The sequence below is a fragment of the Neltuma alba genome, unplaced genomic scaffold, assembly GCF_004799145.2.
Source record: "Neltuma alba isolate B1F8T4 unplaced genomic scaffold, ASM479914v2 tig00012116_pilon, whole genome shotgun sequence".
NCBI lineage: Eukaryota > Viridiplantae > Streptophyta > Magnoliopsida > Fabales > Fabaceae > Neltuma > Neltuma alba.
The window spans coordinates 283,138-297,928 of record NW_021636668.1 but is presented as its reverse complement, the minus strand read 5'-3'; the positions used below and the strand labels follow the sequence as shown (position 1 = coordinate 297,928).

The 14,791-nt window shown below is 33.2% G+C and overlaps 2 protein-coding genes across 3 annotated transcripts; both read right to left on the bottom strand.

Annotated features, from left to right (window-relative positions):
* Positions 1-3,980: 3,980 nt before the first annotated feature.
* Positions 3,981-5,932, bottom strand: LOC114722841 (probable WRKY transcription factor 65). 2 transcript variants are annotated; one of them, XM_028908959.1, is made up of 3 exons: positions 5,531-5,932; positions 5,151-5,297; positions 3,981-4,870 (listed from the first exon to the last, which is right to left on the bottom strand). In XM_028908959.1, exons 1-3 carry the CDS (start codon positions 5,674-5,676, stop codon positions 4,342-4,344), a joined length of 822 nt encoding a protein of 273 aa, XP_028764792.1. In that variant the 5' UTR covers positions 5,677-5,932; the 3' UTR covers positions 3,981-4,341. The 2 variants fall into 2 exon arrangements, with proteins under 2 accessions (XP_028764792.1, XP_028764791.1); XM_028908958.1 differs by having other exon boundaries at positions 5,151-5,300; positions 5,531-5,930.
* Positions 5,933-12,918: 6,986 nt separating this feature from the next.
* Positions 12,919-14,032, bottom strand: LOC114722844 (uncharacterized). Its single transcript, XM_028908961.1, has 3 exons — positions 13,916-14,032; positions 13,683-13,829; positions 12,919-13,544 (listed from the first exon to the last, which is right to left on the bottom strand). Exons 1-3 carry the CDS (start codon positions 13,991-13,993, stop codon positions 13,293-13,295), a joined length of 477 nt encoding a protein of 158 aa, XP_028764794.1. The 5' UTR covers positions 13,994-14,032; the 3' UTR covers positions 12,919-13,292.
* Positions 14,033-14,791: the final 759 nt, after the last annotated feature.

Here is a 14,791-nt window from a genome sequence, read left to right as displayed (position 1 = left end):
CCAGAAATTAATTGGGGCTTCAATAATTGCTAATTACTGCTTCTTATTGATGGCGCGATTACCAAAATTTGAAAATTAATAGTATAAAGTTTCTTCATATTTTTTTTGGGAAATCATCATGGCACAAATGTGTATCATATGTGACAATAAAGTAGGTTTAATCAGCAAATAATTAACCGATTATATCTCATAAAAAATTTGAGTTCAAATTCTGTTATTAATGTGAATCCCTAAAACTTCTTCCACGCTCCATGCAAGTAGTTGCAAGATCCATTTTATGATGGGATAAAACCTTATTTTGGTTTGAATATTATGAATTTAATATTTCCAAAAATTGTCTTTTCAATTCTTTTATTAATTAATTTTTTAATGTTACCTTTTCAAACAGTTATTTTTTAAAATTTATTTTCTCTTGTATGAATGTTTAGTAATTATTAATTTGGTTCCTCGCTCACTCGCTTGTAACATTAATAGACAAAACTATCCCTCTCGTTGGGTCCAACTTATAATATTTTAAGTTTCTTAGGCTTTTTCAATCATTTAGTTTTTAAAATATAAAAAAAGAAAAAAGAAAAAACTTGGCCTAATCCGCAATTATTCCTCTTCCTCCCGCAGAACTAAGAATTGGCCTTAATGGATGGGAGCACCACTTTTCTTTCCATAACGGAAACTGCAACCAAAACCCAAAGAAACGTTTGGTAAAAAAAAAAAGAGCCCCATGAATCACAATCAGATTCCCAGCTAAGCAAGTGTGAAACTGCGCGCATTTGAAAGCCCAAAGTCAATTATGAGTTGGGCCGGCCCAAAACTAGTAATGAACCATTTTTGTATCAGGTGACGTACACTTTTTTTTACGCTACAACTCATGCATCCATTATGCTACACCAATATGAACGATCACAAAGCCCTAACTTATTTTAATACTTCATATAAGACCCATTTAACTAATCTGATTAGATTAATAAAGTTTGGTAAGTTAGTTAATTATAAAAAATATGGCACGTTTTTCCTAAAACACTATAATCATCTTTCTTAATACCCCCTCTCCCTTTTCTACTTGATTATAGTTGAGGGAGTATCCATAGGGGTAATTTAGAAAAAATTGATAAATATGAGAAATCAGTCTTATATTTAGGACCAAAACCAACTCAACAATTGGGTCCTATATTAAGGACTGTAGGAGTATATGTTTAAAAATTTAACTTATAGTGTGTGTGTGTGTATGGGACACGTAATCGATTTCTTGTTAAATCATTTTCTCAAAATAAAGTACGAAATTAGATTACCATGTCTTCCAATTGCAGGGGGGGCTTGCGTTGTGAAATGAAAAATGTGGAATATGAATAAACAACGAAAAAGGCTCAAACCCCTAAAAAAGAATATTTGATCGTTTCAAGCAGAAAAACAAAGCCTTGCATTTTCTTCTTTTATATTCGACCCAATGCTATTATTTATCTTAAATATAAAACTAATTTTATAGTGCAAATTTATTTACTAATATTCTTTGCACAAGAAAGCCATTTTCATTTGGTCCAATGCTTTCGTTGCATCAAAAACTATTGAAATGAAAAAAAGTACTAAATTATTTAAATTAAATCTGAATGACTGAGACGTAGATGCTTGGTAGAGGATCCCATTTGATTCCATGAAATCCCTCCATCTGTATCATATATGCGTCTCACTTATTTTGACAGTGGCCACAAATATATAAAATTCTGAAATGGAAATATCGTTACAACGGAGAAAGGGACACGCAGTTTAAAGAAATATACACTCACATTTTCTTATTTCTCCCCTGCCACATTATTAGTTTGCAACATATCGTAGAAGGTATGCTGGCAAATACATACACACACACATATATTATACATACATATATTACCTCCCGTTTTTAATACAAGAGCTTGTTTGACTTTTATTTTAGTTTTAAATATAAAATATTAATCCACTTTGTCTCTTATATTTATTTTTTTTTTGTTCAAGATAGTTTTTATAATAATAATAGTGCTACCCAATACATTTGATTAGTAAAGATATTTTAGGAAAGACAACACTTATTTGTTACAAATAACTAAATTAATTATCTTAATCTCCTCAAATTAGTTAACTAGCTCTTATATTAAAGACATGACATTATATTAGAAGAAAAAAACTGTTCAATCAGTAGTAAATTATTTTTCAAGTAAATAAAAGTTGAATGACAGAATACTCTCTCCCCCTCCCTCTCTATATAAATATATATTCATATATATATTTTTTAAATTTGGACAGTCAGTAGTAACTCTCTTGTTGTCTTTGCTTGATCTGTAAGATTTTTTTTAATGGGGGATTGATTAATTGGTATATGGAGGAGACTTTTAAATACTGCAAGTCGTCGGAGAATAAGAATACTAAATTGATTATGGCTTTTGGTTGGCATCACATAGCCATCATCACACGAAAAGTCAAAGTTTAACGTGGATTTGACTTTTAGGGGGTGATCAGCCGGCCTAGCCCATTTCCCCTCAAATCTCATAAAAACAATAAAAAATATGATGCACTGCAGATCTGATCCACATGAGAAAATTACAAAAATATAAATGAAACTTCATAATCACATTAAACAATCCAGTTAATAAAAAATCGGTTTATAATTCATAAAGTGGAGTTTAAATCTTACTATCGATATGAGAATCTTGTTAGTGACTATTTGTATGCTTGGAGGAATGTCTTGACCCGTTAAGAGACATATTCTGATCATTATGAGTTCCAGACCCAATTCACCTAGATTTTTTTTTTATATATATATATATAAAAAAAGTTATAGTACTGTCCATTCATCAGGCTTTGCGTCACTCGTGACGCCAAACACAAACTTTCACCCTGCTAATTCTGTAATTATGGCAAGCCTTACCTTTTTAGATTTTTTTTTTCCTGCGATAATCTGCTGGCATCCAATGCAACTAATTATTTTGGATGAACTAAACAACATTCAAGTGAGGAACAGAAAAGAAATGATAAACAAGTCCGAATAATGATTAGCAGGATGCAAAAACAAATAATTGGATAGAATAAATATAGGATGTGAATAAATAAATAAAACGTGAAAAATATTGTTAATTTTCTCATATCATCCATGGGAATTTCGTCACTCTCCCGTCTTTATTATTATTATTACTAATTAAAAGCAATTTTTTATATACTTTTATGGTCCTTAATCTAATTTGAGAGCCAATATTGATTCTGTATATAAAACTTATTTCACATGCTTATAATTTTTTAAAAATTAATATTATTGATATTGTCTCAATAATAACAAATAAGAAAGGCAGGGAGAGAATTAAGAAAAACGATTAAAATATTTCAGAAAATATATATTGTATTAACTAATTTAATTAATATATTTGATTTACTTGAAGTATTTAGTTAAGTTATACATTAATAACTGGAGAAGTATAATGCGATGGAAAACATGAACAATAAAGAAATGGCCGTGTAAAAATATTTCTTTTTTAATTTATGATACAAAATTCTTTTTATATATTTATCTCTTACAATATAAAATTACTCAAACTAAGTCAAATCAAGCACGTCCTGAGTTAATGTGCATACTTGTTAGCAGTTTTTTTTTTTTTAATAAGTATTAGTATTCTCTTATTAAAACAATTGTATTAAAGACATTTTATCCTATTGAGTGTCTCATCAACGTGTTGTCCATTATTATTATTTTTTTACTAGGCACGAGTATTTTTTTAATTAGAGATGATCATGTTCAAAAAATTATATGCATGAAATATGAGCATCTCCATTCAAACAATGGTTGGTTTGTCGAGAAATTAGCTTTTTTATGCTAAACCCAGCTCAATTGGTGACGTGTGTATTATGGGCAAACACATTTGTGCGGAGGAGACGGGCGGCAAACTTTGGGATACTTGGACCACTCTTCTCACTTTCACCGCAGAGGAAGTGGATTCTAACGAAATCCAAAATCGAAGACAAAATAGGAGAAATGCCAGCTGTAAATATTAAAAGAAGAAGCAAGGCTCAAGGTGATGCTAATTACACCCGCCGTGGGACGCATCTCCCCCCCTCCACCTCTCTTCTTCTCTTCCACTTGTCCTCTCTTTTCTTTTCTATTTTTCCCTTCCTTCCTCCTACGCTGAATTCACTTCGCCAGCCCAAACATGTTACAAATGGCCAATCCCCATCCTATTCCCCCTCCCCACAATATTAAAACCGAAAAAAGAAAAATCTGAAATTTTTGGTGTCTGGTGGGCACACGATGCCAATATGCCACCAAACCTCTCTTCCTCTGTCCGGCTCCACCCAGAAAACGTGTCAATCAGGAACACTTCTCCCTCTTTAACTTGTGGTCCCACACCACGCCGCCGCCCGCCGTCGCCTCTCTTCCTCTCTTTCCATCCCCACTCGCCGGAACACCAACGAGCACTCCGGCAGCTCTCCCAGGTCCGCGAACAGCGACTCGTCCTCCTCCCTCATCGGCAGCAACATGGAAGCCACGTCTGTGTCTTCCCCTGTCAGAATTGTGCTCTCCAGAACAGCCGACGACGTCGTTGCCGTCCTCTCCATTTCCCCGAACCATCCCAGCTCGTCCCCCGTGCTCATCAATGACCCGTCCCCGAGCTCCACGAACTTCTCCTCATACTCCGGTTCTGGCTCCGCTTCCTGCTCGACCTGGGCCGCGACGGGTTCGGCTGGGGCGATGGCTTTGCTGGAGGCGGATTTGTGGTGGTGGTGATTTCGAGAAGCCGGCCAAGGGTGATTGTGCTCGCAAGAGTAGGTCACGACGATCATGGTCGGGTCCACGCGGCTCCTTTCGACTTGTTTTCTCGCTGGACATCCCTTGGAACTACTGCATCGATAGTATCCTCTGCCCAATCACAAAGGCAAGACAGATTGATTAACTTTTTCCGCCTTTGTCATTTTCTGATTAGCCATTCATATGCTCGAAGACCACCACGAAAACCAAATGAAAACTAATGCTTCGGCCACACTAACTAGATTGTCTCAGAATTAGGGAAAAACAGCGCAAAATTCCTTATTCTGCGAACTAAAAGTGAGATGGATTTTGAGTTGGAGGACCTAATATTGCCATGTCAGCTTCATGATCAAAGTTTGGAAATTTGGTGTGAAAGGAGCGGGAAGTGTACCTGGGGTAAGGGGAACCTTTGATGGGTTTTTGGCCGTACTTTCTCCAAGCCCAAGAATCAGACGGCGGAGTATTGCTCTCTCCTTTAAGCCGAGACCCTTCTGCTTCCTTGATTGGGATTTGCACTACCCGCTTCTGTATGGCTCGCCTGCTAAAACCATATGTCCCATTTACGTTTAGTGTCACATCTTCACATATACATCTCTCTCAGTTCGCCTACAACTAGCCGGTCTCAACTCTCAAAAACAAGTGAAAAACATGGCTGGTTTGATTTCGTGTGCCGTGACTTCTAAAATATCAACTTTTCAGAAAACATAATTCAACATCGGGTATGCAAAATGATCAATTATCTGTCCACTCGCAGAGTGTAGTAAGACTAACCTTCTTTTGGGGGAAGACGTAGAAGCGACGAAGCTATCGATATTAAAGACAGCGGAAGGAGGGGATTCTGCACTGTTTTCTTGAGCTATATCAGTGTCATCTTGTTCACTGATATTCCGGTTGCTGTTGTTGAACCTACTGTCCATTTCTGGAAACAATTCTTCAAGCTCTCGATCCCGCTACAAAGCACTGTGAGATGATATATATATGTGATGGAGAAGGCGGGTATGGCTAGCTAGAGAATGGAAAAGGGATTAGCACAGTGAAGAAGACAAGGGAGGAGGTAAGAGAAATAGGGAATGCCCTTTAAAACAGGGGGTTTCACGTTGGACAGATTGGCTGGTTAAGCTCTGATCTGGCCTTTGTTTATTAGAGGACGTGCGTGCAAATACCTCATCCTATGGAACTCACGCAAATTTATATATATATATATTTATATATAATATAGATGTGAATTATGTCATTGGAAAGCAACCTTAAGGTTGCTTCAGCCGTTATTATATTTGAAATTTCCATGAGGATAAGCCCCATTTGATTAGTTTAAGTCTGACACTCTTGTCATATCTGGGGGGGGTGCTCTGCCAATCACAATTTACCCAACTTGGTCATCTTTTTGTACATTTCTCTTGCTTTTTAACCTCAATATATAGTTTTATCTGCTTATTAATAAAAATGGTGCATCTAGAAGGCTTGAAAGTTTCATCCATGGCCTATCTTGTCATTAACGTAGTTGTCATCACTCTTGGTGGGGTTAGAGTTACCTTTTTGCCCTGAATTATTGATGTACCATTAGGGTTTGACAATTTTGATTAAGATATTTCATTCATCATTTCGCTATTAATTTGTGTCGTGCCAGGGAAACCTAAAAACAACTGTAGAAACAGAAACTGGGAGAAGAAAGACAAAGACAGATCCGCCCTTACTTTGTCCAACTTGGAATTCCCCCTCGGCTACTAGTCCATCCTTGAAGCAGATATGAATTTCTTTCTTTCTTTCTTACGCTAAATATTCCCTATTTGCCTTCATTATTGTGTCGATTTTTTTTTTTAAAAATGTTCCGCCCATAAAATCTAGTCAAATTTAAAGATTTATTGAATTTAAATTAATGATATTATTTCAGAAAAGTAACATGCATTGGTGCAGGGAGTCCAAGCACAACTTTGCTTGCAAAGAAGAACAATTGTATAAAAAAGTGGGAGAAGAAAATAATAAGGAGGATGAGATTTCACTCTTCGATAAAGAAGGCATCATTAATTAATTAATTAATCTAATTTCATTCACATGCTTATCTCTTTATTTAACTGTATTCTAACTTGATATCATCTGCTCCACCATCGTCGTTATCTATCCTGAACCCTAACTTATCCCCTCCTTCCCAGTTTCCTTCTTTCTGATACTTTCAGACAGATTATTAATGTTTGATTTGATGATTTCTATGTTTATTTGTCCGCAGCTCCTCTTTTTATTTCTCTTTATTACTTAAGTAATATTCTCATCACCATTTTTTCGTTGTTGATATGATGATCAGGATTTTTTTTTTTTTTCATTTGCCTTGACAACATTCAATGATGTTCTAAATTTATATTATCTGATTTAATAGTTATAAGATGCTTATGTAAAACACACACACACACACAAAATGTGAATGCTCGTATATATGTATGTTTTATTTTAGTTCTTAGCAAATCAATTTCCAGAACAGTATCCCACGCAATTTATATAGTATATATATGTATAAAATACAAAAATTATTTATATATCATTTTGGTTATATATAAGATGTAATTAATGTGACCCGTTTATGTATAAACCCGATGTAATTACTTAGCAAAAACAAACATAAAAACTGATCTTATTTGGCTAAAATATGTATTAATGTCAATTTCGGTTTTAGTCAAGTTTTGTTTACATAAATAATAGAAATGTGGACCCTCCCTCCCTTTCCTACGCGCTCAACTTATATACATGTTTCTTCATTTTCGGGGGCAGCACCATATATATTCGGTAGTTACATATAAATGTAATTGCCACTTAAAAAGAAATAATATTCTGACTTAAGATCCACCCTATTACGAGTATGACTAATTATATTATATGAGAATTAAAAAAATAAAAACACAAATAAAAAAAGAAGACTTACTGTGCAATGCAACGGTCACCACCTCAGACTGATTAATTTATAATTAAATTATATATGAATAATATCATGATCTCGTTTGTTTAATATCTAAAATTCTAGAGAGAGGATAGCTATGGAAAATTTTATACTATACAAATTTGTCATGATGCTTGCCTTGGAGATTCAAATCCCATTTGTTTTTTTTTGAACGAGTCACTAGTTTCAATATATATTGGTTTAATTTTCCTCTCGAACCAGATCGTATTCATCCCTCTACCCAAATATAAAATGGAGAGGGGTTAATCTTGAATTTGAAAGCCTGAATAAGATAATATATTTTGTGTAAATTTTCAAAGAAATTAACTTCGAAATTTCGGAATACTTAATTTGTTTAATACGATCTGAGTTAGGTCAATATAATAATCTAATAAGAAACCAGTATTTTTTTCCTAGGGTTTCCAAATGCGTGAAGCAACGTAAAAACTATGTGTTTATGTTTTTTTTAAAAAAAAAAAATTTCGATTGTTATTGAGTACTATTGATTCAAATTGGAATATTCCCTGCTCAGTTGAAAGTATAATGTGATTTTTTCATTATAACATTTAAACTCATAATGTTATTTAAAAAGCATTAGGCCCCTTTTATTCAATACAGAATCATGCATTACCCCCTCTTGCATTTGCATTTATTATGAGTAATTTGGCATATTTCATAATTAACATGTTTTCTTTAAAATATTAATTTGTTTTACTTAATATCCCTAATTAATTATAAAACCCCCCAACTAATTAACTAAACTTTTCTAACTAATAAATGTTATTGAAGATAATTTTGATATTTTATGAGAAAGAACTATAATTTTCACGAGTTTTATTAATTTATATAAAATTATTATTAGTTGTTTATAATAGGGATTGGATGATTTCTTCTTTGATGATCTCCGGCCAGAAGATTTTATATTCCCAAATTGATGAATCCCTTGGCTTACGGCATTTTTGGTGCACTGCTTCTTATTCTCCTGCCTTAATTATTGCTATTCAACTGTAACCTACTTTAATTTTTTATTCAGACCTAACAAAGCAAGTTGGTAGCAGAAGAAAAATATTATCATCGTTGGCAGCAAAAAAAAAAAAAAAGAAAAAGAAAATATTGTCATCATTATTGCCCCTATCATATTAATATTTCGCACCAATCAACTATTCTCTATGGATATTAGTACGAGTTATAGACTTATAGCACACTATTCTTAGCATCGTTTTTAAATAAAATAAATGCAAGAAAAATATGATATATGAATGAATTTCAAGTGAACAAATACATGTGTATATATAATGAAATTAGTGAAAAATATTACCATCTTCTGTTCTTAATATTAGAGTTAGCTGTAAATTCAATTTGGTCATAAATATACTTCAATTTATTTTGTTTATCATATTTATCTATTCTGTCTTCAAGTAATCTCTATGATAATTGTACAATGTAAAGAGTTTTCATTAAAGGATAGTTCTAATTTATATGATTAATAAGAATATTTTAAAAGACACAATATTCATTTACTACAAATAACTAATTTAACTAATATTTTTAATATCTATAAATTATTTATCTAACTTTTATATTTAGGAGGAAGTGGTATTCTGCATAATCATCTGTCCTCTAATAATAAATTAAATTTGCGTAATTTTAATATGTAAAATCTACGTGATTAAATTAAAACCAATCTTTTTTTCTTTGACGAAAGGTAAAACCAATCTATCTTTCAATATAAAAGTAAAAAGTAAAAAATATGAAAAATTATACTTTCTTATAGCAATAACAAATTAATATCAAAAGGATTATCCTTCATCAAACTCTGAGAATACTCGAATCTAACATAACAGTATTTCTCTTTTTTTTTGGGGGGGGGGGGACCTAACATTACAGTATTGGATATATACCATACCATAAATACACATACACGTATAGTAGTAGTAATAATAACAACAAGAATAATAATAATAATTAATCTTTTAAAATTTACACGATCGATCTCAGATTTTATTTTGGAAAGACATGCAGTCAGTGAATGTAAAGGGTTCACAAAAGGTGGCTGCCTCACTTTGAAGAAACAGGCTTCCCTGTTCACATCTATATATTTAATTATGGCCAAATCAATCAACACACACAAACTTTTTCCGCACGACAGCTTTAATAGATGAAGGAAATTTAAAATTAATAGTAGTAATTAATTGTGGGCTAAGCATGATGTCGTACTACACTACCAAAATTAAGCAGTCTTAAAATGAGAGGGTGATGAGAATAATAATAATAATATTGGCAATTTTTGATGAAACATGATCGTCAGATATATATATATATATATATATATATACTGTAATTAAAGAAGACAGGCAATGGAATCTCATCTTTTGGTTGGCTTACAAAACTAAACTGTGTTTTGTGATCCCAGCGGCGCCATTGTCAACGTTATCCAGCTAATGGAATTTAATTCACAGCGTGTCCTCCAGATTCGTGAAACCTGGACGTAATTCCCGTTACCCTTGAACCAACTTCCACTGTTTCACATGAGTTATGAGCAAATCATCAAATTTGAATATTTGTCCCATGGCGGAGCATTTTCATGAGTTCTATTCTTATCGCACAGCATTCTGATCGCTTGCATATACCTACAACCAGATTCTGCTCTGTTAAAACTTTTCCCTTTATTGAAACGGAATTGTAAATGGAATTGGCCATGGATATAACATTTGACGGGTTTAAAGTTTGAATACGAACTGATTACAGAGTATCTAGATAGAAACCAAACCACAATTTTAAAAGTGATTTTATAGTATACAAAATAAATACGTGAAGGAATTTGCCTTAATTTATTAAAAAAATATTTTTTTAAATGCTTTTTATGCCATCCAAATATCCTAATAGTCTGATAGCATCAAGTTTTATTACAAGTGGGTGTTCTTTTCCGTACTACATTAAATCATTAGGGCTTTTCCCATTGGTTTAAAAAAGTCGGGACCAGGCGAGGGGACCACGTGCATGCACCTTTACCACCAAATGAACACATGCAACTTTGCCCCTATTATTGCTCTCTTTCATATATATAAATATATATATATATATTTATATCTGTTTATGTTTATATGTATGTACATCAAATGGTGCACATCTTGATTCCTTGGTATAGAATAAGGGGTCAGTATGATGACAAAATGGAAGAAACTCTTTGATTATTTTTTGTGGGGGTCCCACGTTATGATTGATTTCCTCTCGTAATTCTTCATCGATTCCATCCCATCCAAAGCAACATATTTGTTGGGCAGGTTTTAGTTTCATGTAGAGAACCATTATTAAAATGGTTTTAATTTCAATATGAAATTAAACCATTCTTATAATCCTTCTTTTCCCTTAAATTTCGAGGGTGAAAGATATTTTGGTCCCTTATATGAAAGTTATAAATATTTTAGTATTTTAGTCCCTATTTGTGTAAAAAAAAGAAAAAAAAGAAAAGTCGTTAACATATTGCTCATAAATCTGAAAAAACATCATGTGTTCAAGGGATCAAAGAGTCAATAATTCCTTAACAAGATCCTGGTTAATGGCTCAATTTTTCATCAGACATAATTAAAGAGTAGGCTCAGATTTGCAGACTTGCAGGATGGTAATATTCACACTACTTTGGAATTTGGACGATGATGATTCCCTTCTTTTTTAAAGTGATCTTCTCCCAACGAGGATTTCTGTATACACTGAGACTCGAACTCGAGACTTCACTTAAGCGGTACCAAGCCGCTTACCACTTGAACCAACCCCTGTTGATTATTTTTTAAAGTGATCTTTGTTTATGTCACAGGAAAAATAATGATTTTTTTTTTGAAGTACGGATGGCCCACGCAAAGTCTATACCGTCTTGGCTGGAGACTCATTGGGCCTCATTCTGCTTTTTTAATTTACTTTAGAGACCGAAAAAGGTTCCACTGGCCTTTCAGCTTCTTTAGGGGATGTTTGGTTCGGCCACCACCGTGAAAGGCGTTCTGCCGCCAAATAATGCATGTGATATTTATTATATTTTTGTCCTTATTATTCGATAGTGGGCATTATTCGTATTCTCTATTCGTAGATAATACTACCTCTTGTCTCTTAATATAACATCTTATTTAATTTTTATTTTGATCCTAAATATAAGACCCTAATTCACTTTATCTCTAATATTTATGTATTTTTTTTCAAGATAATCTTTCTAATAATAATAGTTCTAGCTAATACATTTGATTAGTAAAAATATTTTAGGAAAGACAACACCTATTTATGACAAATAACTAACTCAACTTCTTTTCTTAATCTTTTTAAATTAGTCAACTAGCTCTTTTAATTAGGACAGAAAGTAGTATAAATATATTTTTTTCATCAATTTCGTGCTTATTTTAAAAAAAAATTATTAATACAGTTCTTATTCATTCCATGGTTTGTTTGACTTTGGCAAAACCAAAACCTAGGTTTCAGAATCACTTTTCCGCAAAACAAGATAACCTCCTCTACATATTTACTTCGTAATCCGTAAAAGCACTTTTGAAACCATGGTTTGGTTTCTATCCAAACATCCCCTTCGTGTTGTGTTGGGAAACTGGGAATTCCAGGCCTTTTTTTTGGGTTAAATTTTTATTTTATTGGCCTTCGTAAAAACATTCCATGGAAAACATGACAAGCAAGTACACATTCAACTGAATCTTGTCAACCAACGGACACATGAATATTCATATTTTTTTTTTAGTTTTTGGTGGTACTTTTAGTTTTTGGAATATTCATATTTTAATAACAATAAGGAACCTTTTTTCTTTTTAACTTTTAAAAATTGAATTAATATGATAAAGTTTTTTTAAGGTTAATACACATCTTAGTCCTTTAAATTTACTTTCATTTTAATTTTAATCTCTCAAATTTTAAATCATAGATTTTAGTCCTTTAAATTTATTTTATTTATAATATTAGTCCTTATAATCTAATAAAAACTTAAAACATTTTGCTCATTGAGAAACTAAAACCTATGATTTAAAATTCGAGGGGCTAAAATCAAAATGAGGACAAATTTAAAGGATTAAAAATTTTATTAACCCCTAAAAACAGGACATTTTATAACTCTCTTTGCTTTACCATGGAAGACCTTCACAAACGAAGGTTGAATATCCAAACAACTAAGAGGGACAAAAATGATATTTTGTTCAAGTTCTAATATTTCATCAATTGCAGAAAATATAAATATTTTCATTAACGGTTCAAAATATTATCATCTTGCCTTTTCAGAAATAAAAAATTACATTTATACTATTTTAAAATCTACAGATCATGTTCATCAATGACAAGAATGAACATGCCATTGATATGCATATTGAACAAGGGGACAAAACACTGTTAGAGGAAAGATTTTTCCTTCATGTTTTCACTTTTACTGATTTTCCCAAGGGGCAAGGCATGGAGAATCCTTCAACCATCAAGTTCGAAGGGCAGAGGGATTGCTTACTTCATGGTGTAATATAGAAGAGGAACTGGAAATTGGTATTAACTAGTCTCGGATGCATCAACATGTTGAACAAATACAGTACATTGTGATGGTAGATTCTAACTACAAGTCTTCTGAACCTTTCACTACTAATTTTCGCCGCTCTGCTTTCCAATAGCTCCAAGAAGGACTTCAGCAATATTTCTGGTGTCCAGAGCTTGGTCTTCTGCTACAACAATGGCTTCCATGGAAAAACCGTCATTGCACGAAACTCTGGCTTGCTCCACATTCAGGCCTTTCTCCTCAAAGGCCTCTAAGATGGCGACCAGCTTGTCTCCTCCTTTCTCGCAAGTTACCTTCGCCGCAAAGGTTCCTTCTGCTACCTTCTCTACTTTCACATTCTGTTCATTTTCACGAAAAGTTGAAAACACAGTTAGACATATTGTGATTTGTGAGGCGCTCATTTCTATGTGCGCCATGTGTTTGATATTTATCTCTGAGGGAAAAAAAGAGGGTAGGGAGATGAATAGTGAATAAACCTTGTGCTGTTGAACATGCTTCAGAAGGTTTTGATATTCTCTTCTTGCTGCTATGAGGTTGGCATACTCTCTTTTGATTGTTTCCAACATGACTTTTAGCCTGTATATTTGCAGAACGGTGCTTTTGGCAATGAGGCTTCGCTTGGCCTTCAAAACGTATTAGTGATAAAAAGTTTAGTAATACATCAAGAGACTTAAACGCTGATAAAATGTAAAAGAAGTTATGACTTTACAGAATTGGAGTTGATACGAGTTCGCAGAATGTGTAGTTTTCTGCGCAGTGACACCCTTTTCTGCTTCCTGCAACCCATCTCCTCTGTCTTAGCTCTGCCTTTCTACCTCTGCTTCTCTTGTGAATATTGTATGAGGGAGGGTACAAAACTCTGCTGAGCTTTTTATGGTGGGCGAGTTGAGCCTTGGGTAACTCGTAGGACATGGGTTGCCACAAAAAAATATCACTATCTTTTTATTTTATTTTTTTGGTGGGGTTAATATATCCACTATCTTTTGTCTTATATGAAAATTGCTAGTGGGAAACAAAATTGAAAATACTGTCAGATTTTTTTATTTGCGTGTTTAGTGATATCATCTTTTCTGATGATCAAGATATGCTCAAAATAACTTATTTTCTTTACGCAAATGCTGCGAATCTCATCCCATTTAATTTATGTATTTGGTCTTATTTAAGGCATGATATTCACATCAAAACTTAACAAATTGACCAAAATAATTTTCCCCGCAAACATGTTTGTGTGCGGGTTAGTTTTAGTTCTCGGTGGCAACAAGTTAAAAAAAAAAAAAAGGATTAGTTTTAGTTCTCATTGATGTACTACTTGAAGTTGAAATGTAGCGCATTACCATCAATACAGGAAGGCATTGGTACCACCCCGTGATCTAATAATGATAAAATAGAGAAAGGAAAAAGCATCCTAACATTTGTTTTAAGTTCAATTTGAATCACAATTTTCCAAGTTACAGACAGTGGTTTCAGGTCTATTATCTCAAGTCAACATGAAGGGTTGTCATTGTTTGATTTCAAATGACTTCCCTTTTTAGAACCTAGTAATTCAAATAAGAGGAGGTGTGAAGCGGACTATGCATCTGAATAA